Source organism: Vitis riparia, chromosome 3, assembly GCF_004353265.1.
Source record: "Vitis riparia cultivar Riparia Gloire de Montpellier isolate 1030 chromosome 3, EGFV_Vit.rip_1.0, whole genome shotgun sequence".
NCBI lineage: Eukaryota > Viridiplantae > Streptophyta > Magnoliopsida > Vitales > Vitaceae > Vitis > Vitis riparia.
In genome coordinates, this window is record NC_048433.1 from 19,852,552 (window position 1) to 19,879,381 (window position 26,830).

Here is a 26,830-nt window from a genome sequence, read left to right on the forward strand (position 1 = left end):
AATTCACCTAAAGACTTTGCCTAAGTGTTAGAAAAGAAAGGAATTGAAAAAAAAATAGGTTTTCGAGGCCAAAAGGCTGAACCGATCGAGACTCTAACCAACCGACTCAACCGATTGGGAAACCGGTCGACCAGGTGCCCTTGTCTGGTTGAGGTCAAGTCGAGGAGTGCCAAAAACACTTTTTCTCATCCAGTAGCTTCCTCTTCTCGGTTGAGGTTCACCCCTTCCCGGTCGAGGTCCGGTTGACCTCCAGTCGAGGTCCGGTTGACCTCCAGTCGAGGTCCGGTTGACCTCCAGTCGAGGTAACGGTAACCTGTCAAAGCATTAAATGCTCTAACAGCTAGTAAACCGATCGACCCCTAGCTCGACCGGTCAAGGCTACCTTTTGCTGTTTTTGGCTCCCGAGCTTAGAAACCTATAAATTGAGAGCTCCACTTCATTTATGAGATAGAGAACACTTGCAATCAATTGTCTACCTACCTGTTCTTGGCCTAAAAGCTCTCATTTCTTTCTTAGTGCATTAAATCATCACTTGCATATCCTTTAGTGTACCCTTGTGAGTCATCCTAGCTTTTCTTTGTATTTGAGTTATCTTTGACCTAGGTTGAGGGTTTCTTTCTTGTAAAACGTGAGTGTTAAAGCCTTCAAGATTTGAATCTTGAAGAGATTGTGTAAGAGCCCATTCAAACTGGAATCCAAGTGTAAGAAGATTGGAAGCTTGGTTGAAGCTTCAAGTTAGTGAAACCCTCACTTGATTAGGAGATTGAAGAGAATGGACATTGGTAAGGAAATGTCGAACCACTATAAAACCCGAGTTTGAATTCTTTAACTCTATCTCTTTATTTTTGTTTATATTGTGCTTGAAATTGTTGTGTTGGAAAAGTTTTTAAAAAACCCAATTCATCCCCCCTTTTGGAGTTTTTCTTAATCAAGCATAGCCTTTATTTCCTCAAAATAATATATTCAAATGATCTTAAATTATCTTCCAATGATTCACACAATGCAACTATTCAATCTCATCAAATCTAGCTTTAAGAATTTAATGAATCTGCCTAGTTTGCATTGTAGAAGTCATCCAAGACAATTTGAAGAGAAAAATCCTCAAAATTCAATTAATCAATCAATTGGATCAAATTACATTTGCAGTTCAAGCTCATTTCTCTAATTCGCCATAGATCTTGGCTTTAGATCCTCTTTTCTTTGAGAAAAACGAGATTTAGCCACTCATGCTTGGAGATTTGGTCTCACAAGATATGTTTGGCTAGTGAGAAAATGAGAGAAAATGAAGGAAAATAGAGAATTCTCTAAAGAGAAAAAATATGAAAATTTCTACAAATTAGAAATATCCAAAAAAAACTCATCAAATGAGAAAATCAAGTTTCTATTTATAGGTCAAGGTCAAGTGGACACTTGGCATCATTTATGAGGTCTTTTGGAGGCTTTTTCACTAAGAAATCTGACGTTTAGTAATAAAATGGCCATTTCGCACGAGATCTAGCAATTTCGCACAAGATCCACCAATTTTGCATGATTGTGCGAAGTCAAAAATGCATTGGCACCAATTTTCACCTTCTTGGAGCATTTCGCATGACTGTGCAAATTCAACTTTGAGATTTCCCTTTGATTTATGTCAAAAAAAAAATGTCTTCTGGTCCATTTCACATGACTGTGCGAAATTTTCACATGGTCATGCAAAATGGAAATACATAATTTTTCAACTCTTTTTTGTCATTTCTTCACTTTTGAATCCACTTCAATCACCTCCAAAATCAACTCCAAATCTCGGTCCAAACTAATTGCAATACTTTTTTCATTATGCATTTGGATCTTCATCAACTTTATTTGTTTTCTTCAATTTGATTCATCTCTTTTATCACCAATTTATCAAAATCATACCTTGAAATTACTCCAAAATTTCATAAAACTTGTTAGTAACTCTTGCAAGGGCAATAACATGTTAATTGAGTGTTTTAGGTATAATTACTACTCTAAAGATATGAAACTCATGAATATTATGATCTAAGATATGCTCTTTTTGAGTAATAATCATTCTCCCCAACCAACACTTTACTAGTCCCTTAGTAATGGTATGACAAAAAGGAAGAAAAATAATACCAAACAAAAGAAATCATAAGCCACATAAGCAAACCATTTGAAAAAAAAATCTTTGAAATTTCCATAGCATAAATGGTTGATTAACAAGCATACCCTACTATCCATAGGTATAAAAAAATCCCAACTTATTTACTATCTCTTATAGAAAGAATATCATGCAAATCAATGTATCAAAAACATATCCATCTCCATTCCCAAAACAATCTTTCCAAACAAGTCTTGAGTATAATTAAGCTAGCCCTCGAATATAGTACTCAAAACTAATTTTCCCCCCAACCAAGCTCAATTTATTTCAAACAACAAAAATCACTCTCTCATAGGTCAAGAACACACCTATCTTTATTTTATTATTATTATTATTATTATTTTCAAAGGACTTATTGTAGGAGTACAATGCTAAAGGTATCTCTAAGTATATGGTCCATGTAGCGGGGATTCATCAATGACTCCCGACCATAAGGCATAGGGCACCAAGTTTATAGGACTATTTAACCAGCCACTAACTCCTCGGACTTCACCTCAGACTCCTCAAATTAGGATCCAATACCTTAGCACCTACAATTGAGCTCATACTCCACCTATCCACCCACGTAACGAGCATTGAGGTTGGTGGCTCCCAACCAAAATGGCTTAGGGCACTAGGCTTCAAAAACCTTTGGGCCATATACCCCCCAAACCTTGCTCAGGTATCAAGGCAAGCATAACTCAACCTTTTTATTCATCAACTTTTTTTTCTTTTTTTTTTTTCAAATTGGGCACATTGGCCTCTTTTTAAGGTGTCTCAACTCAATTAAAGAGTAATCAATGTTGCAAGACAATTAAGTCCAAGTCTTAAGGTTAGACTAGTTTTTCATCTTATATCTGGGGTCTAGAGTGCACAGCATGTGTCAAGACTCAAATTGAAATGACCCTTTGGAAAATGAAGACTTCAAAGTCAAATCAACTTTAATTCACATAACAAATCTTCTAAGATCAAGCAAATAAGCTAGTATTCTAAATCAACTTTTTTCAAGTTAGGTTTGTTCATTCATTCAATCATAAATGTTATAGTCATCTAAAAAAAAAAAATTCACCAAATAAGTCACAAATGTGATTTATGAAAAAAAAAAAAAAATCTAGAAAAACTAACAACATATTTCCTTCTATTCCTTTCTAACCCTTCTCCCAACCAAACTTGTTCATTGTCCTCACTCTCTCATGAATTTCAGCTTCAATAGCTAAAACAAAAATAAGATCACACATGAGAATTGTTGAATATGAATGACATAAGAGAAGAAAATATGAAAACAAATCTATTAAAAACCAAAAAACTATGTTAGAGACACAATGTGTGGAGTAAAATTAAGGTATAGATGATGACAATGTCCAAAGAAAACATGATTTCAATGATAAGTCAATGATCCACATGGAGTTTTTTAAAATTTCTCACAAGTGTGCAAACTAGACAAGAAGGTGAAATGTGTTGCAACTACTCTCTTCTTTTAAAAGAATTTGGCACAATCATATGAAAATTCGCATATACATACGAATTGGAAAAGAGAGTTCTATCTTATTACAGCCTTCAGCAAAATTTTTGCATGGTCATGTGAAAATTCGCATGATTATGCGAATTGGTCCAGAGGCTTAAAACTGCTACAGTCATCCACATCAGTTTCGCACAATCATACAAAAATTTCACATGATCATGCGAAATGAGACAGAAACTCATTTTTTTGCATTTTCAAAGCTATGAAAAACTCCCCTATTTCTAGCATGAATTCCCCTGTTTTTGCGTGAACGTGCAAAATGGTGATGAACCATTAAAACTCCTTTTTCCTTTGCTTCATGCATTCTATCCATCTGAACAGTCCTTCAAAACACAAATCAAAGAGTTGAGATGGATTTATTTAATGGAAACTAAAAGAAAAATAATAAAAATTCAAAATTCAAAGAAAAGTAGAAAAATGAGAAACCATTGGGCTAGCTAGCCATTGACATGACTAAGCCCATTAACCTTTGCGTCAATACTCAATTTGGATATGACTTGCAAACAATGAATGGACCAACTCCTTGGTACTTAAGCTTTCTCAGAAAAACATGTGGCTTGAAATAGCCTTCTTTGAACTTGTTCTTTTGAATAAGTTGGTCATGCCATTCCTTGAGCTTTTTTTTCATGGCCTTTGAATTATTGTGCACACCATGCTTCATGGTTTTCACTTTCTTCAAGCTGAAAGACCATTTCATTAACTTCAAAGGTTGAATTTCTTCATTGATCCTCCACACTTCGATCTGTTCATTAGAAATTGCTTCACCAAATTTTGAAAAATTATCTTTAACTTTTTCTTTCATTAGCTTTTCCATAGATAATTCAATCAAATAAGCCTCTATAAGTCCCCCTTCCTCTTTGGTACCATACTTCTTCACACCAAAGTTTAATTTTTGAGTCCAATTAGGTTCAAAACACCATTGTCCCATTTTATATAGGGAAGCACAGTTTGCTTTAATTAAATTTTCTTGGGACAATGATTCTTAAGAGTAAACAAAATCCTTCAACTTGCAGCCACACTGAGTTCCTAATTCCGATAGGATTGGCATGTATGGAAACATGAGCAAGTAGTGAAGTAAGCCACGTACGGGTCTTCTTCAATATGGAGAGAAATGTTTTATTAATTTCTTGGAACCCTTTCCCACAAGTAACTTAAAGGGAGTAGCTAAAATATTAGTTCAATTTTATTTTATTTTTTGTCTGATGCTGTTTTAGAATAATGGCCTTTACACCAGGCTAGGGTAAGGAATATTTTTGCACTATCATTCTTCTGAGGAAGTTCTATAGATATGGTAGGATGTGGATGTATAAAGATACGTGGGACCTGACTTTCAGCAGAGATTCATGCACAAGGATAGCCTTCTTTGAGTAGAAAGCAAGCAAATTAAACAAAGTACAGGAAAATCCATTTCTTCATTTTTCTCTTCTGCCAAGCAAGCATATATTCCCAACAAAAACAACCCCTACACACCTCTCTAAAATATCTTCATTCGTCAGTTGAAATGCAACAATTTATTGTAAACTAGAGGCCAAGGAATCATCTTTAACTCGTATCAAACTGTTTGCAGTACCCACTTTATGGCCACCCCACTTTTGCCCCGTTTTCCTTTTCCCTATTATGGCCTCTACTGTCTCAAGCAGCTGCTTTTATGGCTATCTCCCAAGTGTATTTATGGAGGGTCGCTGAAGCAGACAACATTCTCAGTTGAAGTTGGTGCTGCTTTGTTGCTATGGACCCAAGAAAACACTCTACTAGAATGTTCAATATAGTTGTGTTCATCTTCATTTCAGTCACCACCCTGATTATAAGTACCCCATGTGGTAATTAAACATATTTTCCTTTCAATTTTAGTGCATGTTTAATTTACTAATTAATGTTGATGAGTATGTTATAAGTTTTGTTTCTTCTGGTGCAGATGCAAGAAGTTCAGCACAAATGTTGGAGGTTGAAGGTGAGTTTGGTGAAAGTTCAGTCACTGGGGGGAGGAAGATACAAGAAGTAGCAGTAAACTTGGAGAATACTGACTCATACATAAGCTCTCCATTTTCTCTACCACCTTTTGATTCATTGTCACCACTTCCCTCACCAGAGACAGCCCCTCCCTTTTGTGTTTGCCCACCATTTTCCCCACATCCACCTTCCACACCCACTACTCCACCCATATTCCAAGGCCCTCCTACACATTCCCCAGTTCCAAATCCTCCTGAATATGAGCTGCCTAGTCCCCCCAAGCATGCGCCAAGCTCACCGAAGCGTGCTCCGAGCCCGCCAATCTTTAAGCCTCCGGTGATTCTACCACCACCATCTACACCGCCTCCACTACATAAGGCACCCCAGTATGCTGTTTGGTGTGTCGCAAAGCCGACGGTGCCTGATCCCATAATTCAGGAGGCCATGGACTATGCCTGCGGAAAAGGTGCAGACTGTGAAGCAATTAAGCCCGACGGGTTATGCTTCCAACCCAATACATTGTTTGCGCATGCTTCATATGCTTTCAATAGTTACTGGCAGAGGACTAAGGTGGCTGGTGGCACCTGCGACTTTGGAGGAACTGCAATGCTTGTTACAGTTAATCCAAGTAAGTTCAACAACTGCCTTATTCCATTCAATACTCATGATTTTCTTGGGTAGACATGATTCTTAGTTGGGTCAGCTATGGAACCAAAAGGCGTCTCCTCTGTGTCACACCAAAAACACAAGATCAATCGAGCAGTCCTATATATATGTGCCTTAATTATTATTATTATTATTATTATTATTATTATTATTTACTTTAATCTTATTTGTTTCTAATTAACTTAATTTGGTCTATATTTTGTATCATTATTTAATGGATCAAATTTCACTATACACTTTAAACGACCCGAATAAAAAGTTAGAATGATAATGAATCAACAACATTTTTTTTTTTTTTTGGACTTTTTTGGATTAGCAAGTTAAACTTGAGGGTCCAACTGTAACATCAAAGAGGTACCCATCCAAAAGCATAGCCAATCAACAACATATCATATCATACGCGCATTTAAGTCTTATTGTTATGTATCTCGATCTCATTTAATCATATTTAATCACATTATTTATGTCTTAATCTTATTATTTGTACCTTCATTTAATAATTTAAATTATTTTACTTACTTTTAATGATAAAAATTAAGAGTTAAATCGGGGTGACTTTTTTTTTCGAAGCACAAGCCCAGCTCATACAATTTTAAGTAGGTAGTTTGATTTGAGTCTGATCTTTGATATATAATGCCTTGTTGCAGGTTTTGATGAATGCCATTTTGTCTACAATTGATGAGTAGTGGTGAAGACAATGCCTGATTCCAGAGGGTATATGAATAATGCAATAAAATAGGTGTACGTGGGTGGTTGTCATGGTTTTTGCAGCCAAACATGTAAAAGTATTTTGATAGATGGATTCAGTTTGGATTTTGGAATATAGTATCCCTACGCAACATCTACTTCTTATTCTCTTGCCTTAATTTTGTAATCTAAATTATTACATAATACATGATGTTGATGGTTAAGCTGGATCTTAATACAATAATTTATTTTTATTTTTATTTTTTTGAGAATTTATTTGGACCTATGTTATATCCCATCACCTTATGTTATCAATTTTAAAAATATATATATAAAAGAATATATTGGTGAAATTACCCTCTTACCAGTTTGTTCAACGTGCCTACAACTACCCAAAATTCTAACCTTACTTTCACTTCAAGTTTCTTTCCCCCCATCAGTTCATTTTCCAGAAGGGTTGGGAAGAGGTCAAAAAGGTCATTTCACATAACTTTTAATATTAGAAAATTAAAAACAAATTCTCCTCAATTAACCTTTCTAAACTCCATGAAATGACCTAAAATAATAAATAATGCTCTCTTTCACCCATTTTTGCTTACCTGCTTGTTTGTTAAAAAAGGAAAAAATATATATTAAAGAAACGGTTCAATTTGATTATGAAAAATAATAAAAATAAAAATAAATAAAATAAATATATTTAAAATTAATTATAAATTTATGCATTATTATTTAATTTTCACATGAAAAAGATAAAATAAATTAAATGAATTTGAGATAATATATAAAAATAATTTTTTTACATACAGGTAAGTTTGACAATTTCCTTTTATTATTAGATTTATAATTATAATTATTATTATTAATAGTCAAAGGGTTCTTTTAATCAAATTTTAGTTATTATAAAATAAGATTAATGTGCTAATGATTTAAATCAAATTAAGTTTTTTATAACAATTTGTAATATAGTATTTGTTTGTACACTTAGGCTTAAATTATTTTTTCATGTACTTCACCTTAAAAAGTTGATTTTATTAAGAAAATGAATAAATCTTTGTTTTAATTCAAAGCCTTGAATTATAAATGAGTTTGCATATTCCTTCTCTTAATATTTTTAATTTATGATTACACTTCTCATTTTTTTTTTTTAATATATATTTATTAATTGTTTTGAGAAAAAAAAAATTAACACCCAATTTACCCGTGGGGTGATTTACTTAATCAAATTAACCGTTTGTCATAATTATTATTATTTTGGGAAATAATCATGTGATTGTATATGCACTCTATCTCTATACAAGAAATTAGATTCTTCATATCATGATCCCATTTTGTGGCATCTAAATTCTATATTTTTTATATTGTTATTTAATAATTTAGATTAATTAGTTATGCATGTTAAGAAATTGAATTAAAGACGTTGAATATGATATAAAAAGCCACAATACAATATTTCTTGTCCCACAAATTTAATAGAAATCTTTTCTTTCCATGAACTTTTTAAGAAAATACGCCCATTTGCTAAGTTGATAATTTAGTCAAATAGGTGCATCATGAGCCCATTGAACTTAGTCCTTCTACTACAGCTAATGATATTGGTTTTTAGTAGAGGTGCAGAGAATCAAGCCGAACCAAACAAAAATGCTCGGCAGGTGGAGATGGGATCGATGTTACCATTTTTTTCTAAAGACAATTGATTGGAGTCTTGCAGAGGGAGACATGACCATTTTACTTGTGTCTCGAGCTTGGCTGTATCCTACAATCTTTTATTTTAGTCAATTGTTCCAAATTTCCAAATCTGAGTGCTGCGAGATCTGGTTTGAGTTTGAAAACTAGAGGGTCTTTGACCGATTCAGACCTAGTTTGTCGCAGTGGTACTCAGCCGATGGTGCAAAAAGATCAATATATTTCTTTCTTTCTTGTCCTCTTTGCCTCGAGATTCAGGCTTTCCTTCCTACTAGGGTACGAACCGAGGAAAAGGAGAATTTGATGAAGCGTGACTGGGCCTAAAATATGTCAAATGTGCAAGAAAATGTAAATAGGAGGTGGTTGAAAGGGAGACAAATTTTAAGCACATTTGTCTAAATCCTTTTTCGTTTACTCTTACTTTTATTTTATTTTTTTATAAAAAAAATCATCAAAGGTCAAAATTTAAGACTAGGGGAGAAAGAAACCAAAGCATTGTAAAGGGGAAGACAGAAATAAATTAAAAAAATAAATATGTAAATTACGATAATACAAATCCAAGAATTTTTGTTAAATTAATATTGAAGTATCAATTTTTAAAAAAATTTAAGTTTTTGAAAAATTTAAAAAAATTAATAATAAAGCAATTAAAAGTGAATAAAAAGAAAAGAAGAGAAAAATGAGTAGTTAAACAATTAAAAATGAATAAAGAGAGAGGATGGTTAGTGTAGAGACACATCATGTAATAAAATCAAAAGAATGGTGTCCTGCCTACATAGGTCACATGCCACAACCATGCAAGGATTGATCACCATTATCATAATATGACTTTGTATAACAGATGATCCACCCATCAATTATATAATGATCAAATAAGATATCAAAAACAACTCTTCCTTCCATTTCGTTTTGTAATTAACCTGATCGCCGGAGATGGATCGACCTAATAAATCTGTTCATTTTTCATCTTCCCTGTTGATCCTCAGAAGGAAGACAAGTGGGTTTTAAAGTTATGCTAAAAGTTAAATCGCACCATTCCAAGGTGCAAGCTGGTCTGTCAAATTTGGCATCCAAAGCCCATATTTACGTTGTATTCAACTTCACGTAAAGAAATATTTCTTATTAAGGATTGTTCTAGTATTAATAAACGTGTTCTTAAATGGTAAGGGCGAGTGAGTTTAGAGTTTAGAGTAGACAATGGGTGGTGTTGTGCTGTCATGCATTATTAATCATCAACTTGATTGGATGGTGGTCATATTTATCTGATTTAACTTTCTTAAAATGTGAGTGTTGCTTTCTTTATGTATTTTTCTGGTAGGCTGGTGTGCTTCTAGTTCTACTTCTACCCAATTCATGTGGTCCTAACTTTTTCCCTCAAAATTGGCTTTAATATCGCGGTGTCAAGTTGTCAACAAAAGGCAACCGATAACGCGGAATATAGTACACAAAATAATAGAGACACTTTGGCACTAAGCCCTATACAAGAAAGGACGAACGTAATTGATTAGCCTATTTATGTAGGTTTATACTTCTTTTAAATTTTCTTTTTTTAATGTTTGGATATAATTAATTTTTATATTAATGTAAAAGCTTTTTGAAACTTATGCTAAAAAAGATACTAGTTTTTTTAAAAACGGTTTATAAAATTGAGATATTAAAAAAAAATTATTACTTTAAATTTATTTTTATTTTAAAAATATAAAATGTGAAGTCTATCCTTAATTAATGGAAGATGATGCTGGAAACTAATAAACACAAAGTAAGTTTAATTTGCAAGGAAGAGTACATTTAGCCCTTTGGTTGAACAGGACTTATATAAATTAATTAAGTTCCATTGTTGAAGGAGGATGGTTCTAGGAAGAGTATAAATAATTTATTTTTATTTTTTTTATTTGTGGGAAGAGTCCTATTGAAAATTATTTTTATTTTATTTTGTTAGTCTTATATTTTTGGAAAGAGTCCTATTGGAATTATATTAGGGAGTCTCATTCTTTTTATAAGTAGAATCATCTTTCATTTTGAGTCTTGTTTTGATTACAAGTAAATTCTCGTTAGGACTGTGTTAGTGACCTCTAAAAGCATGTCACCCTTCACTCTTTATATATGAATACCAATTTTTCAGAGAATTTTTAAAAAAAGTTTTTCAGAGAGTATTTTCATACATCTATCTGAAGGAATTTTTTCAAAACCCAAGTTGTACACATCTCGCTTACAGAGTACACCCAAGGCGAGATATGGCTGTTGAATCTTGGAGATAGACCACTGGTACCCTAGTGCACCAAGTTCGTCTTCAAGGAGGGTGAATCTATTTCAAGGACAGTGTTTATCACGTATCAACCGATAAGTTTTTCTTCTTATTCATTTTGTTCTTTGTTTGTGTCTTTTGGACTAGTATTTTGTTTCCATGAAATAAATCCAAATGGAAGCCTCCCTAGTTCACACCCGTCCTGACACCTCTAAAATTGATCCCTTCAACGAGACATTCTTTAAGAGATGGCAGAAAAAAGTTTTCTCTGCAATTGATGTAGTGAACTTGGGACACATTTTGATTGATCCAAAACCAGAAGATAGTTCTCATCTGTTACCAACCTGGGAAATAGGAAATAAACAAGTTAGGCATGCTATTCTAAGTACCCTTTCTAATGAACTTTTTTATATTTATTGTTAATTTAAAGTTGCAAAATAAATTTGGGATGCAATGAATAAAAAATATATTTTGGAAGATGCAAGAACTCAAAAATATGCCATAGGGAATTTTAGAAATTTCCAAATGATCGAGGATAGAGATGTATCATCTCAAATTCATGACTACCACTTGTTGATTAATGACTCAGCTATTGAAGACATTAAATTGCTCGAACCTTTTGTGGTTGGCTATTTAGTAGAGACTCTTCCAGAGTCTTGGAAATACTATAAAAATAACATGAAACATAAAAGGAAACAAATGTCCTTAGAGGATGTAATAATCCATATTAGGATTGAGGAACAAAATCGAAATAGGGACAATATTGAGAAAGCTAAGGAAATGTCTTCTAAGGCTAATGTAGTAGAAGAAAAATCTAAACCCAAAAACAATAAGTCCAGGAAACAAAACTCTAGGACCAAGCCCATTGCATCAAACAAGGTCCAGAACTCAACTATTAAAAAACGGGGTAATTGCTTTGTCTGTGGCAAGTCCAGACACCATGCAACTCAATGTCACCACAGGAAGAGAACTAAGAAGTTCAATTCAAAGGCAAATCTTGCAGAGGCAGAGGTGATCACAATAGTAATCTTCTCTGAGGTGAGCATGGTCACCAATATAAAGGACTGGGTGGTAGACTGTGGGGCTACCAAGCACATCTGTGGGAATAGAAGTGAATTTACTTTCTCTACCACTGTAAATGAAGGAGAGGAACAAGTATTCATGGGTGATTCTAGATCTACTCCAGTGATTGGCAAAGGGAAAGTTCTCCTCAAGCTAACCTCTGGAAAAGTGCTTGCCCTCAGTGATGTTCTTCATGTGCCAGATATCCGTTGGAACTTGGTGTCAATATCTTTACTTGGAAAACCAGGAGTGGAGATCTTGTTTGACTCTATAAAATAGTTTTAACCAAGAATGATGCATTTGTGGGAAAGGGCTATTGTAATTAGGGTTTATTTATGTTGAATGTTTATGATATTATCAATAATAATACATCTTCTTCTTCTGCTTAAATAGTTGATTCTTGTGATATTTGGCATGGTAGACTAGGACATGTGAACTTTTCATATATGAAGAAAATGGTTTAATTGAGTTTAATCCCTAAACTGTCCTTAGAAAACCATAGAAAATGTGAATCTTGTGTAGAATCTAAAATCACAAAGAAATCTTGCAAATCAGTTGAAAGAGAATCAGATCTACTAAGTTTAATACACAGTGACTTAGGAGACTTACAAAATAGAATGACTAGAGGTGGTAAATGATTCTACATAACTTTCATAGATGACTACTCAAGGTATACAAGGGTATATCTTTCAAGAAATAAAAATGAAGCAAGAGATGTTTTCATCAAGTACAACAATGAAGTGGAAAATCAACTAAGTAATAAAATTAAAAGGCTTAGAACTGATAGGGGAACAACAAGTTCAGAAAACAAGTAGAGATGAGTCTATTGAACCTTCTAAATTTGAACCTAGAAGGAGTAAAAGAGATAGGAAAGAAACCTTCCTAATAGATGATGATCCTAGATCCTACAAAAAAAGCTCTCCTGATGCACCATTTTGGAAGGAGACCATTAATAGTGAAATCGAATCAATTATGTATAACCATACATGGGAGTTAGTAGATTTACCTCATGGTGCAAAGAGCATTAGTTGTAAGTGGATCTTTAAAAGAAAGTTAAAACAAAATGGGTCCACATAGAAGTATAAAGCTCATTTAGTTGCCAAAGACTTTAAACAAAGGAAGGATGTAGATTACTTTGACACCTTTGCCCCTGTGACTAGAATAACATCAATTAGAGTATTGATTGCTCTAGCTTCCATTCATAATTTAGTGATACACCAAATGGATGTCAAGACTGCATTCTTGAATGGAGATTTGGAAGAAGAAATTTATATGGAACAACCTAAGGGTTGTGTAGTTCCAGGAAAGGAGAAAAAGGTGTGTAAGTTGGTTAAATCACTATATGGGTTAAAACAAGCTCCCAAACAGTGGTACAACAAGTTTAATCATGTGTTAATAACTAATGGATATTCCATTAATGATGCTGATAAGCGTATCTATAGCAAGTATGAGGATAACACGTGTAGTCATCTGTCTTTATGTTGATGGCATGTTGATCTTTGGAACTAGCCTAGAGGTTGTGTGTAAGACCAAGAAATTCTTAGGTTCTAAGTTTGATATGAAAGACCTAGGAGAGGCAGAGGTGATTCTAAGAATTAAAATAACTGGAACACCTAATGGGCTTAAACTTTCTCAAGAGCACTATGTTGAAAAGATCCTAAGGAAGTTTGAACACTTTGATTGTAAACCAGTGTCAACTCCTTATGATCCCAGCTCACAGCTGAAGAAAAATAGAGAACATAGTGTTGCCTAAATAGAGTATGCTCATATCATAGGGAGCCTAATGTACTTAATGAACTATATCAAACCTGACATTGCTTATGCAGTAGGTAGATTGATTCGATACACCCAAAGTCCTAATTAGGACCATTGGACTATTGTTCGTAGAGTCCTTAAGTATTTGAAAGGCAACATTAACTATGGTTTGTGTTTTAGTGGATTTCTAAGTGTCCTTGAAGGATTTAGTGATGCAAATTAGATCTCGGATTCAAATGAGATGAAATCCACTAGTGAATATGTTTTCATCCTTGGTGGAAGTGCAGTTTCTTGGAAGTCTGCCGAGCAAACTTGCATTACTCGATCTACTATGGAGGCTGAGTTTATTACCTTAGAAAAGGTAAGTTCTGAGGCTGAGTGGCTTAGAAACCTCTTAGCAGATATCCCTTTATGAACGAGACCAGTCCTGTCTATGTCTATGCGCTGTGATAGCCAAATTGTAATTGCTAAGGCTAAGAGTAAAATATTTAATGGGAAGAATAAGCATATACGCTTAAGGCATAATATTGTGCGGCAACTGCTTGAAACATGGGATATATCCTTAAAATTTGTGAGATCAGAGTTGAATTTGGCCAATCCTTTGACCAAACCACTAAATAAGAAACTAGTGGAAGAAACATCGAGGGGGATGGGGCTTATGCCTATTACAGAAGTCAAGAGTGGTGGTAACCCGACCTATTATAATGGAAATTCCATAAAGTAGGTTCATATGGGTAATAACAAGTCACTTGTTGACTTGAGGTGCTTTATCAACTCTAATTGTATGAGAGTTCATCCTTTTGGTGTAGATAGAGCATATGCTGCATTGACTAAGGTTGAGTATTCACTCTTAATGAATACCATATTCCTTATGGGTGGTATGTTTAAATGCAGAACATACTTGATGGATTCACCTATATGAGAGTGGAGGTGGAGCCGCTTCCTATGAGAACTTAGGCAGGTTCTCTAGAGCTCTCATGAATATCCAAGTAGGGTGCATGGCCTATTTATGCCAACCCATTTTGTACGGCTCGTAGTGTAGTTTAAAAAACCATGTGAATAAAAGTTCCTTGAGTTACATCAAGAAACACCGATTCATAGAAATTTATTTTCATCGTGTTTTGTGATTCAATACTTATTTGTCCTAAGACTGGTTCATAGCCTTTGGGCACCAGTACTGATGCATTGGATTCTTTTTTCCTCCAAAAAAAAAAAAAAAAATTACGTTTACACTTTGTGGGGTATTTTATTATATTAGTCTTATATTTTTGGGAAGAGTCCTATTGAGATTGTATTAGTGGAGTCTTATTCCTTTTATAAGTAGAATCCCCTTCCACTTTGAGTCTTGTTCTGATTACAAGTAGATTCCCGTTGGGACTGTGTTAGTGGCCTATAAAAGTAGGTCACCCCTCACTCTCTATATATGAATACCAATTTTTTAGAGAATTTTTAAAAAGAGTTTTTCAGAGAGTATTTTCATACATCTATCTGGAGAAATTTTTTCAAAACCCAAGTTGTACACATCTCGTTTATAGAGTGCACCCAATGCGAGATCTGTCTGTTGAATCCTAGAGGTAGACCACTGGTACCCTAATGCACCGAGTTATTCTTCAAGGAGGGTGGATCTATTTCAAGGACAGTGTTTGTCACGTCTTAGTCGATAAGTTTTTCTTTTTATTCATTTTTGTTCTTTGTTTGTGTCTTTTGGAGTAGTCTTTTGTTTCCATACCCTTAAATCCAAGACCAAGACCATACATAAATGAAGAGGAAGAGGAAAGAGAAAGCAAAACTTTCATATGAGATATGCATGTGTCGGGGGGTGGAGGGTGCATGGTACATGGTTTGAGCTACATGCCATTGCATGTGGTCCTTGAAGGAATCATGTTAACACAACCACATAAAATAATTCAATTCTAGAAATACATGTGTAACCAGGGAAATCTATACTGGCATCTGTGCATAAACTTATGCGAGAAATGTGGTACCAAGTCTCTGCAGATTTATACGTGGCCGACATCGTGGATGTCCTGTGAACTAGATGCGGATTACTAGTCTATTCAAGGGATGGACCTCCCCTACAAAAAATCTATGTGAGGTTTGTCGTCTCATGCAGTTTTAAACGTAGGAAAATGAAGTTAGTAAGAGAGTCACATGTGGTTTTTTGGTCCTTTAGCTCAATCACGGGCTCAACAGTCGCTACAAGTTAAAACATCCTCATTCAGAAACCGCGTCTCCCTGTTTCTCTTGTCCGGAAAAGTTGAAATTCGAAGCAAAAGTACTTATCCGCAGCCCAACTTGAAGCTAGAGGCATTGAAGTTCGATGCTACATATTCAGAGTGATTTGTGGTGCTCCTTAAGTCAATTGGGTCATGACAAATGATCCGATCAACTACGGAGAAAATAGGGCGATTTGTGGGGTCATGTCTCTTCCCCACACAGTTGGATACACTATAAAGAAGGCTAGTGACTAACATGGATTTTCATCCACAGACACTTGCTGGGTTTTGCGTTATGGGGAAGCATGGTCTGGCTACCTGGTTGGTCATCCTTCTCAACTTCGCTACACTTCTCACTTCTCTTGCTTGTTCCTACTGCCCATCTCCAACTCCTCCTAAACCACCCAAGGTAAAGCACCCCCTTCCGCCTCTTCCACCTAAACATCCTCCACATGTCAAACCACCTTACGTGCCCAAGCCTCCTGCTGTAAAACCACCATATGTACCTAAACCTCCAGTTGTGGAGCCGCCTTATGTGCCCAAGCCTCCTGTTGTAAAACCACCATATGTACCTAAACCTCCTGTTGTGGAGCCGCCTTATGTGCCCAAGCCTCCTGTTCTAAATCCGCCTCATGTGCCCAAACCTCCTATTGTAAGGCCTCCTGTTGTAAAACCACCTTATGTGCCCAAGCCACCAGTGGTTCAGCCCCCACCGCCACCAGTAGTTCATCCCCCACCGCCACCAACTGTGGTGCCAAAGCCTCCTCCGGTTGCTAAGCCACCCCCAGTTGAGACGCCATGCCCGCCTCCCCCACCGCCACCATCACCGTGCCCACCACCACCACCCAAGGGGAGGCCCCCACCACAAAAGACATGCCCCATTGACACTCTGAAGCTGGGTGCATGTGTGGATTTGTTGGGAGGGCTTGTGCACGTTGGGATAGGAAGTAGTGCTAAGGACACATGCTGTCCAGTGCTGCAAGGGCTTGTGGACTTGGACGCTGCCGTCTGTCTTTGCACCGCCATCAAAGTCAAGCTTCTTAACGTCAATATCATCATACCCATTGCTCTTCAAGTCCTTGTTGGCTGTGGCAAGACTCCACCTTCAGGATTCCAATGCCCTGCCTAAGGTAATCCATCCTTCAACTTTGTCATTAATTTCACATAATTCGCCCATGTCTTCCCATATACGAAGAAGTTGACAAGTACTTTTCCTCGTTAATGATTGCAGTGGATGACGTAGTTTGGAAAGTGGAAGAGAATAACACGTGACGAGTGAGAGGTTGAAGAAAGCCATTATAGTAGAAAATGTGTCTTTATGTGTTTTTGTAATCTCTGTTGTACGCATATCAAAGGGTTTATCATATATATGCATAAATGCATCATCTCATGCATGTTTTTCCGTTCTGCAGATGTTATCAGTTAAAACTTAAACATACTTCATACCTTTGAAGTGGATGGTTCTTTCTCAATTTGTCTTGTTTTCCACGTTCATTAATCTCAACAAGTCATCCGAATTTTCAATTGCGCCACAGCTTCAATCATCAGCTCAGCCTAATCCCATTTACCCAACTAATTATGCTCTCATCATTCCTATTTGGTGGATCAGTTTTTTATTTATTTTCTTTTTTTTATTTGAGTTTCTTTTAAATAGAACTTAAAGACTAAATAATGTTTGATGGGTTAATCATTAAGCTATTTGTTTTTTTTTTTAATATTTTATTTTTATTAAGTGTTAAAAAAATTTACTTTAAGTCTTTAAACATGGTGATTTATTTTTAACATAAAAAATAAAAATAAAAACTTAATTTTTTTTATTTAGTAAAAAAAAGAAATAAGTAATAAATCAATAAATTAAAGAGTAAAAAAAAAACAAATTATCTAAAATATGAAAATAAGTTATTTTTAACAAAAAAAAAAAAAAATCAGGAAACAAACAATTAGTTAACCATAGCTCTGGAAGCATTCCCAATGTTTTGTTCCGTACATAGAAAATTTGAGAGAAAAAAGAAAAAAACAAAAGATTAAGGGGTTATGCTTGTTTTAAGAAAAGGTTAAGGAAAATAAAATAAAAAAGAAAAAATATGTAAGGAAACAAAAATACGTAAAATTTATAATTTTTTTTTTCAAATGACCATAAAAAAGTGAAAAGGAAAGAAAATTAGATAGTCAAATATATTATCTATTTTTTTTAAAATTATAAATTTTTATATAAAACTAGATATAAATTTATTTTATATCTTTAAAATTCAGTAATAACAAGCTCTAAAGACTTACTTTTTCAACATAACTATTATTAAATTTTTATGATTTCAAAAATAAAAAACTAACATGAAGTGCATCTAAACCAATATCAGGTAATGTATTTTAACGAACTTTTCTTGTCTCTACCCAAGGATTATGAAAATGAAAATCTTTTAGCTTTTGTTTTCATGGCATCCAACAATAAGTAAATTATATATATCCTAAGGTTGTGTTTAGTTCCCAAAAAATTTAAGGGAAAATATGAGAAAAAAAAAAAAAGAAGAAGAAGAAGAAGAGGAAAAGTAGAATAAAAGAAAAAGTAAAGGAAAATAAAAATAAGTTTAAATTTAATAAATTATTTATATATATTTATTCAAACTCATTTTACTTATTTCTCTATATTATAGTAAAATTGAATAATTTTAAAATATATAAATTTTAAATTACTTTTAATTATATTTTATAATTTTTTAGAGGTTGTAAAGTGTAATTAAAGGGTCAAAGCTTCACCCTAATTGATATTCATCCATGTCAATATATAGTACATCAAGCAAACCTAATTAAGGGAAAACCGTGAGTTTAGGAAACAATCCTAAACAATAGCAACTACTTTCCTAAACCTAATTAAGGGAAAACCGTGAGTTTAGGAAACAATCCTAAACAATGCCGTGAGTTTAGGAAACAATCCTAAACAATAGCAACTACTTTCCTAGAATACATCATAATATCTCAACACCCTCCTCAAGTTGGAGCATGAGGTTCAAAAATGCCCAACTTGGCAAGAAGATAATCAAATTGTTTCTTTCCAAGAGCCTTTGTAAAAATATCCGCCAATTGTGTAACAGTAGGAACATATGACGGAGCAATCAAACCATCTGTTATCGCATCCCGAACAAAGTGACAATCAACCTCAATGTGTTTTGTGCGTTCATGAAATACTGGATTTTTTGCCATATGAAGGGCTGACTAGCTATCACAAAAGAGCTTGATTGCCTTTGGGTGGTGCACACCCAAGCTCAGAAGCAACCCCTTCAACCATTTGAGCTCACAAGTAACTGCTGCTATAGCTCGGTATTCCGCTTCTACGGACGAGCGGGAAACTGTGTGTTGCTTCTTTGTCTTCCAAGAAATAGGAGATTGCCCCAGAAACACAAGCCATCCGGACAAAGAGCGTCTAGTGACTGGACATGCTGCCCAATCAGAATCACACCAACCCTGCAGGGACAGATCACTATCTGCACGTAACAAGATACCCTGACCCGGAGTACCTTTCAAATAACGAACGACTCTCAAAGCCGCCTCCCAATGCTCAATTCTAGGCTCCTGCATAAATTGAGATAATATATGAACCGAGTAGGCCAAATCTGGACGGGTCACTGCCAGATAAATGAGTCGACCTACTAATCTGCGATAGGACTCAGGATTCGACAAGAGCTCCCCATTAGCGAGTCCTAATCTGTGATTTTGCTCGATCGGGAAGCCACACGGCTTGGCTCCCAGTAATCCGGCCTCCGATACAATGTCAAGTGTGTACTTGCGTTGACACAAGAACAAACCAGCCGAACTCCTGGCCACCTCAATTCCGAGGAAATACTTCAAAACACCAAGATCTTTCATCTTAAAACAATCACTGAGATAGGCTTTAAAGGTCTAAAGTGCAGCGGAATCATTCCCAGAGATAATAAGATCGTCGACATACACTAGCTCATTTATTTGAACATTGCCCTTAGTGTAAGTAAAAAGAGAATAATCAGAGTAGGATTGTAAGAAACCATATCCTTTAAGAGCCGTGACCAACTTGGCAAACCAACATCTCGGAGCCTGTTTCAACCCATAAAGTGATTTCCGTAACCTGCAAACCAAGTTCGGATCGGAACGCTCAAATCCTGGGGGTAGCTTCATATACACTTCCTCCTCAAGATCTCCATGCAAAAAGGCATTGTGAACATCCATCTGATGAAGTTCCTAATTTTTCGAAGCCGCAATAGCCAAGAAAGCACGCACCGTAGTCATTTGGCAACTGGAGAAAATGTCTCATGATAATCAATACCGGCTTCTTAATGATTCCCCAAAACTACTAATCTGGATTTGAGCCTTTCAATATCACCGTTTGAGAAGTACTTGGTTCTGTAAACCCACTGACTTCCCAAAGCACGCTTACCCTTTGGAAGAGGTTCAAGAATCCACGTACCATTGTCCTCTAAAGCCCGAATCTCCTCATGCATTGACTTTTGCCAACCGACATCTTTCATAGCCTCTTTAAATGACTTAGGATCATTGCTCGAAATAATAGCTGCAATAAACTTTCGATAATGTACAGAAAAATTGTCACAATTTATATAATGTGCTATGGGATAAGGAGTACCTGAGGGATGCTGTGGAGACGAAGTGGCGGGAGATGGACTTTCAGCAACCACCGTATGAGTAACAAAATCTCGTAATAGAACCGAAGGAAATTTATCCCTCATTCCCTTTCCCATAGGAGCAGACTACCCATTGCTTGTATTGTCAAGCCCAAGTGAATCAAGCCCAACAGTGGGAACAACTTCCAGCCCAGGTGAAAGAGGCGCTGAAGAAGCCTCGGTGTGGGTCGGCCCACCCTCTCTCAAGCCCAGATCTAGATCGGCATCAAAATGGGGCACCTGATCTTGGTGGGCTTGGGGTTTAGGTTGGATGAGGTTGGGATTTTGTGTTTGGGCTTGTGGGTTAGGCAAATCAGCATCATCATTGACAAAATCAGCAAAATCACTATCAATTTCAACATTTACCGTAGGCACAATGTTTTCCGGAATAATATTCACAGCACCCGGGTTACCAAACGGAAAAACATCCTCAAAAAACTTGACATCACGAGAAACAAATAATTCCTTGGTGTCCAAATCAAACAACTTCCACCCCTTCTTTCCAAATGGGTAACCCAAAAACACACATTTTCTACTTCGACTTGCAAATTTGTCACCTTTGGATTTTTATCATGAGCAAAACTAAGACAACCAAAGGTGTGAATTGCCGCATATGAAGGAGGGGTGCCAAATAGGATTTCAAATGGTGTTTTATTGTGTAACAAAGGAGAGGGAGTGCGGTTTATTAAATGAGCAGCGGCAAGAACACTTTCGCCCCAAAAATAAATAGGCAAATTTGCTTGAAAGCGTAATGCCCTCCCCACATTTAAAATATGCTTGTGTTTTCTCTCAACCCTCCCATTTTTTTGCGGAGTTCCCACACAAGAAGTTTGGAATAAAATGCCAGTTGCAGAAAAATAGTCAAATAGGCATTTAAATTCCGTACCATTATCACTTTGAACAACTTTCACTGTTTGAGAAAATTGTCGATCTACCATTGCAATAAAAGACATAAACATCCGAAAAACTTCTGTTTTATTGACCAACAAATAAATCCACACAGCTCTTGAGAAATCATCAACAATAGTTAAAAAATAACGAGCTCCACAAGAAGAGACATGTTTATAAGAGCCCCACAAATCACAATGTATTTTCTCAAAAATTCTAGTTGCCTTATTGTCACTTAAAGGAAATTTGTCTCTAGGATGCTTAGCACGAAAACATATTTCACAAGCTTTGTTTAAACTACCCTTAAGATTGCTAACTGGAGGAAGTAACTTCACTACTTTCTCTGAAGGATGTCCCATCCTTTTGTGCCACAACTCCAAAGTGGATGCTGCGTTGTGGACAGAAACATGTTGTACCGAATCACCCTCAGCTCCACCGAAGTAGTAAAGTCCATCTCGCCTAACTCCCGTTCCAATCAGCTCCCTGGTGTGGCCCTGTATAGCACACATATAAGAGTTAAATTGGACAATACAATGTAAGTCATCAGTCAATTGTGAAACCGAAAGTAAATTGCAATTGAGTTTCGGCACATAAAGAACGTTTTTAAGAGTGATGTTATGCGACAAACGAACGGAACCGGATTGGGTCGCAACAACAGATTCACCATTAGGAAGGCCAACCGGACACTCAAACAACGCTATAGTATCAAATAACCAAGATAAATCACCGGTCACGTGATGAGTTGCCCCGGTGTCAATGATCCATGACTTCGTGTCAAACTTACCATTCAACCTGTCATCCGGAACTTGAGCATTACCAATTAAGCCCGCAAGAGCTTTCCATTGTCGTAAGCGAGTGGGAGTGATGAAGTCGCCTGGTCGGTCTCTGTGCCGAGAAAAAAAGGTGAATTCATCTCTCTTTTAGGTGGCGGCAATGGTGGTTGTTCATCGTCGCCGGCCATTGTTTTATTGTGTGTGCATGTTAGTGCTCTGATACCATGTAAAGTGTGATTAAAGGGTCAAAGCTTCACCCTAATTGATATTCATCCATGTCAATATATAGTACATCAAGCAAACCTAATTAAGGGAAAACCGTGAGTTTAGGAAACAATCCTAAACAATAGCAACTACTTTCCTAAACCTAATTAAGGGAAAACCGTGAGTTTAGGAAACAATCCTAAACAATGTCATGAGTTTAGGAAACAATCCTAAACAATAGCAACTACTTTCCTAGAATATATCATAATATCTCAACAGAGGTAAATCAAATATGAAAAAACCATTTTCTTTAACATTTTTTTTTCCTGATATTTTTCGAGAGTCAAATATAACTTAAAACTATATAGAAAAATTATATTTTAAAATTGTTTTTAAAAACATTTTTCAAATACTGGATGAATTTTCAAAAAATTACTTTAATCCAAATTTTAGGTAATTAAAAAATATTTTTTATTTGGTAGAGAAAAGTATTCATTTAAGGTCAAAAGCAAACGGAGTGATGATAAATGTAACGTAAAACTTTCCTTATAATATTCTGATAAAGACTACTTATTCTGCATTTGATAAAAGAGTGACTGATGTTACCGTATCCACTAAAGCTCCGTGATCTTTTGTACACTTCCCCATCCACCAAGCAAAGCATAACGTTTGTCTGATTTACTAACGCATCAGACTATCGGTGCATCAAGACATTCGTGATACGGATTCTAACAATATGCGACCCACCGACGGAAAGAGACAGAAAGAGAAGGCTCTGTCTGGTAGTCGAGAAAATGTGCGAAAAAAGTCATTTGGTTATCAAAACCAAAACTAATCAAAGACACGGAAAAAAAATTGAGTTGGACAGCTATTAAAAAAATAGAGGATTTCAATTTTTCCTTACTTTCCCGGGAGCTAAATCCAGAGAAAATTATGAATGTTCCATTTTTTCTTTCTTTCCGTTTCCTCAAGTTTCTGGACAGCCAAACAAATGACTTCTATACAGCAGAAACACGACAAGCTGCACTGATTGACAGATAAAAAGAGATAAGGGCGCAAGAATATGTTGTTATGTGCTGTCACAAGATATTTAAAAGATTAAGAAAAAGAGAGAAATTAAAGACAAGGGAAGAATTATTTATGATGGAAAGTAAAAATAAAATAAGATAAAATAAATTATCATTTTTCACACGTAAATATGAGAATAAGCAGCCTTTTCTTTAGAGAGAGTAATGAATAATAATAATGTTAAAAATTTGTAAAATTTATTTTATAAATATAATTTTACCAATAGGGTAATTATGAAAATTTAATTAATTAATTATTGGATTATAAAACCTCAATCAACTTTGTTGCAATTGAATTATCCAATCAATCAGCCCACAAGAGTTAAAAGGAGGCAACGTCCATCAAGAAAATAAGTGGGTGACTTTTTGTCTTGATGGTTGTCAAATAAAAGAAAGTTGAGGAATATCCATGCTAGTACTTGTGTACGTATACATGCAGTTTTTCCTCTAATGTGTTTTGTTTTTAGGTACGGAAAATTTCATCCAATATCATCGACTCGAGATATTTATCTGATTCTTTTTTATGATTTGGTCTTATATGTGATTCAAGAACATCCTGTACAAAAAATGGTTTTTAAACAATGATAAATAAATAATTTTAAATTAAAATTTGTTGGACTCCCTCTAATGTGAGGGAGTGGGCCCATCTACTTGGGGATCAAGTCAGGTACATTAATAAAATAAAATAAAAATAAAAAAGAGATCAGAAAAAAAAAAAAATAGAGAAAAGAGAAAAGAGAGAGAGAGAGGGAAAATGTATCTCATTCCCCAGATTTCATCAACGAGCCGATCCCTCTTCAGCTGTGGTTCGATCGAATTGAAATTTGGAGAAGAGGTTTGAAACTCAAGTAACTACAATCTGAACAGTGAAGATTAGATTTTGAACTCGAGAACTGGTGTTACTGCCCGTGAACAGTAACGGTATTTTTGGTATACTTTCTCCAATTTTCATTGTTTTTACCAAGAGAGATTGTATAATCCAAGGCTATATGTACTCTTAATGTATTTGGCAGCCTCTAGAGATTATTCTAGAAAAGATAGGTATAACTCATTATTGTTGATAGTGGAAGTTTGAACTAGATTAAGTCCCGTGGTTTTTCCCTTCGCATTAGGGGTTTTCCATGTAAAAAATATTCCGGTGTCTGATTTATTTTTCTATTGCATGAATTTATTTATTTATTGTTGCTAGTTGATATTACCTATTTAGTTTTGCATAAAGAAATGGTAGAAAAATTATGGTATTTGTTGGAATATTGTGAATTCACCATAACAAGTGGTATCAAAGCCAAGTTGATTATAAATGGGATCTCTTGTGTGAATTGGACGGAAGAGGTTGGCAGTGGAATGATTAAACTCATAGCTTCCAATTATTCAATTTGGAAGACTATGATGGAAGATATTCTATATTGCAAAGAGTTGTTTGAGCCCACTGAATGCAAGAGTTATACACCAGTTACTACAACTAAGGATGAGTGGAAGAAATTAAATAGGAAAACCATTTGACAAATTAGGCAGAGTATTGATCATAGTGTCTTCCATCATGTAGCCAAGGAAGTTGATGCATATAACCTTTGGCAAAAATTAGAGAGTCTTTATGAGAGAAAGACTACACAGAACAAAGTCTTTATGATAAAACGACTTGTGAATTTAAAGTACAAGGATAATAATAGTGTTATAGAGCATCTCAATAAATTTCAAGGATTGTTGAATGAGTTGTCTACTATGAAGCTTGAGTTAGATGATGAGGTACAAACATTACTTTTGTTGAGTTCCTTACCAGACAGTTGGGAAACTATGGTGGTATCCTTGAGTAATTCCACCCCAAGTGGTGTGATAACTGTCAAAATGGTAAAAGACAACATGTTTAATGAAGAAGGAAGAAGAAAAGAGTTAGGTATTTCTTTTAATACAGAAGCACTTGTTACAAAGAGGCCAGAGAGAAGTAAAAACAGAAAACCTTCAAATGATTATAATCGTGACAAGTCAAGAGGAAAGTCAAAGTCCAGAAAAGAGATAAAGTGTTTTTATTGTGGCAAGTCAGGGCACATTAAGAGAGAGTGCAGAAAATTCAGAAGAGAACAATTTAAAGGAAAATGTGAAAAACAGAAAGATGACAAAGACATTGCAGCAGTTGCATCTGATGGTGATACGATCATTGTTTGTGATGATGCATGTGTAAACCTTGCATGCTAGGATTCCACTTGGGTGGTTGATACAGCAACGTCGTTTCATATCACTACACATAAATATTTCTTCTTTTCCTACACCAGTGACAGTTTTGGTTGGGTTAGAATGGGAAATGAAGCAAAATGTGAAATGGTTGGCATGGGATATGTAGAGCTAGAAACTAGCATTAGGTGCAAATTGGTTCTGAAATATGTTAAACATGTTCCTGAAAAACGCTTTAGTTTGATTTCTATTGGGAAGCTTGATGATGAGGGCTACCATAGTTACCTTGGAGAGGGTAAGTGGAAGCTTACTAAGGGTTCTCTTGTTTTAGCTATGGGGAAGAAAAGCAATACTCTCTACAAGACAAAAGCGAGACTAGTCAAAGGAGATGTGAACATTGTTGAGAATGAAGCCTCTACTGAGCTATGACATAAGCAGCTTGGTCACATAAGTGAAAAAGGACTTCAAGTTCTTGCCAAAAAGAAGCTTCTACTAGTTAAAGGTACATCACTATTACCTTATACACATTGTCTATCTGGAAGGCAAAGTAGAGTTGCATTTTGTAGATTTCATTCACATACAAAACTAGATATTCTTGATTTAGTTCACATTGATGTTTGTACTATGCAAAGTAATACTCTTGGTGGTGCACTTTATTTTCTAACTTTTATTGATGATCATTCAAGAAAGGTGTGGGCATATGCTTTGAAATACAAATACCAGGTACTTGATGTATTCAAAGATTTTCATGTGAAGGTTGAGAGGCTTGGTTGCTAGTATGAATCTGAGTTGTGTTAGGCTTGGCTGCCAGTATGAATCTAGAGATTCAACAGCTTGATGTGAATACTACTTTCCTCCATGATGACTTAGATGAGGAAATATATATGGAGCAACTAGAAGGGTTTACAATCAAAGGCAAGGAACACTTAGTGTGTCAACTGAAGAAGAACTTGTATGATCTCAATGAGACACCGAGACAGTGGTACAAGAAGTTTGATTCCTTCATAGTTGAGCATAGGTATGATAGAACTGCTTCTGACCATTGTGTGTTTGTGAAGAAATTCTTCGATAGAGAATTTATTATTCTCTTGCTATATGTGGATGACATGTTGATTGTTGGTCGTGATACTGGTAAAATTGATAAACTAAAAAAGAAGTTGAGCAAATCCTTTGAAATG

The 26,830-nt window shown here is 35.4% G+C and overlaps 3 protein-coding genes across 3 annotated transcripts; 2 read left to right on the forward strand and 1 right to left on the reverse strand.

The window, feature by feature from the left end:
• The first annotated feature begins 5,278 nt into the window (after positions 1 to 5,278).
• Positions 5,279 to 7,216, forward strand: LOC117911435 (glucan endo-1,3-beta-glucosidase 4-like). The gene is made up of 3 exons (XM_034825808.1): positions 5,279 to 5,461; positions 5,557 to 6,219; positions 6,905 to 7,216. The coding sequence occupies exons 1-3, from the start codon at positions 5,371 to 5,373 to the stop codon at positions 6,934 to 6,936; spliced, it is 786 nt and encodes a 261-aa protein (XP_034681699.1). The 5' UTR covers positions 5,279 to 5,370; the 3' UTR covers positions 6,937 to 7,216.
• An 8,930-nt stretch (positions 7,217 to 16,146) lies between these two features.
• On the forward strand, positions 16,147 to 17,377 carry LOC117911465 (36.4 kDa proline-rich protein). The gene is made up of 2 exons (XM_034825858.1): positions 16,147 to 17,035; positions 17,137 to 17,377. Exon 1 carries the CDS (start codon positions 16,162 to 16,164, stop codon positions 17,032 to 17,034), a length of 873 nt encoding a protein of 290 aa, XP_034681749.1. The 5' UTR covers positions 16,147 to 16,161; the 3' UTR covers position 17,035; positions 17,137 to 17,377.
• Positions 17,378 to 19,115: 1,738 nt separating this feature from the next.
• Positions 19,116 to 19,766, reverse strand: LOC117911044 (uncharacterized mitochondrial protein AtMg00810-like). Its single transcript, XM_034825204.1, has one exon. It carries the CDS (start codon positions 19,764 to 19,766, stop codon positions 19,116 to 19,118), a length of 651 nt encoding a protein of 216 aa, XP_034681095.1.
• Between the last annotated feature and the right edge of the window lie 7,064 nt (positions 19,767 to 26,830).

Bases quoted from the DNA above. Each gene is read 5' to 3' on its own strand.
- LOC117911435 (XM_034825808.1), top strand. From the start codon at position 5,371: ATGGACCCAAGAAAACACTCTACTAGAATGTTCAATATAGTTGTGTTC. The intron at 5,462-5,556 runs GTAATTAAACAT...CTTCTGGTGCAG, and splicing joins GATTATAAGTACCCCATGTG to ATGCAAGAAGTTCAGCACAA. The intron at 6,220-6,904 runs GTAAGTTCAACA...GCCTTGTTGCAG, and splicing joins GCTTGTTACAGTTAATCCAA to GTTTTGATGAATGCCATTTT.
- LOC117911044 (XM_034825204.1), bottom strand. From the start codon at position 19,766: ATGAAAGATCTTGGTGTTTTGAAGTATTTCCTCGGAATTGAGGTGGCC.
- LOC117911465 (XM_034825858.1), top strand. From the start codon at position 16,162: ATGGATTTTCATCCACAGACACTTGCTGGGTTTTGCGTTATGGGGAAG.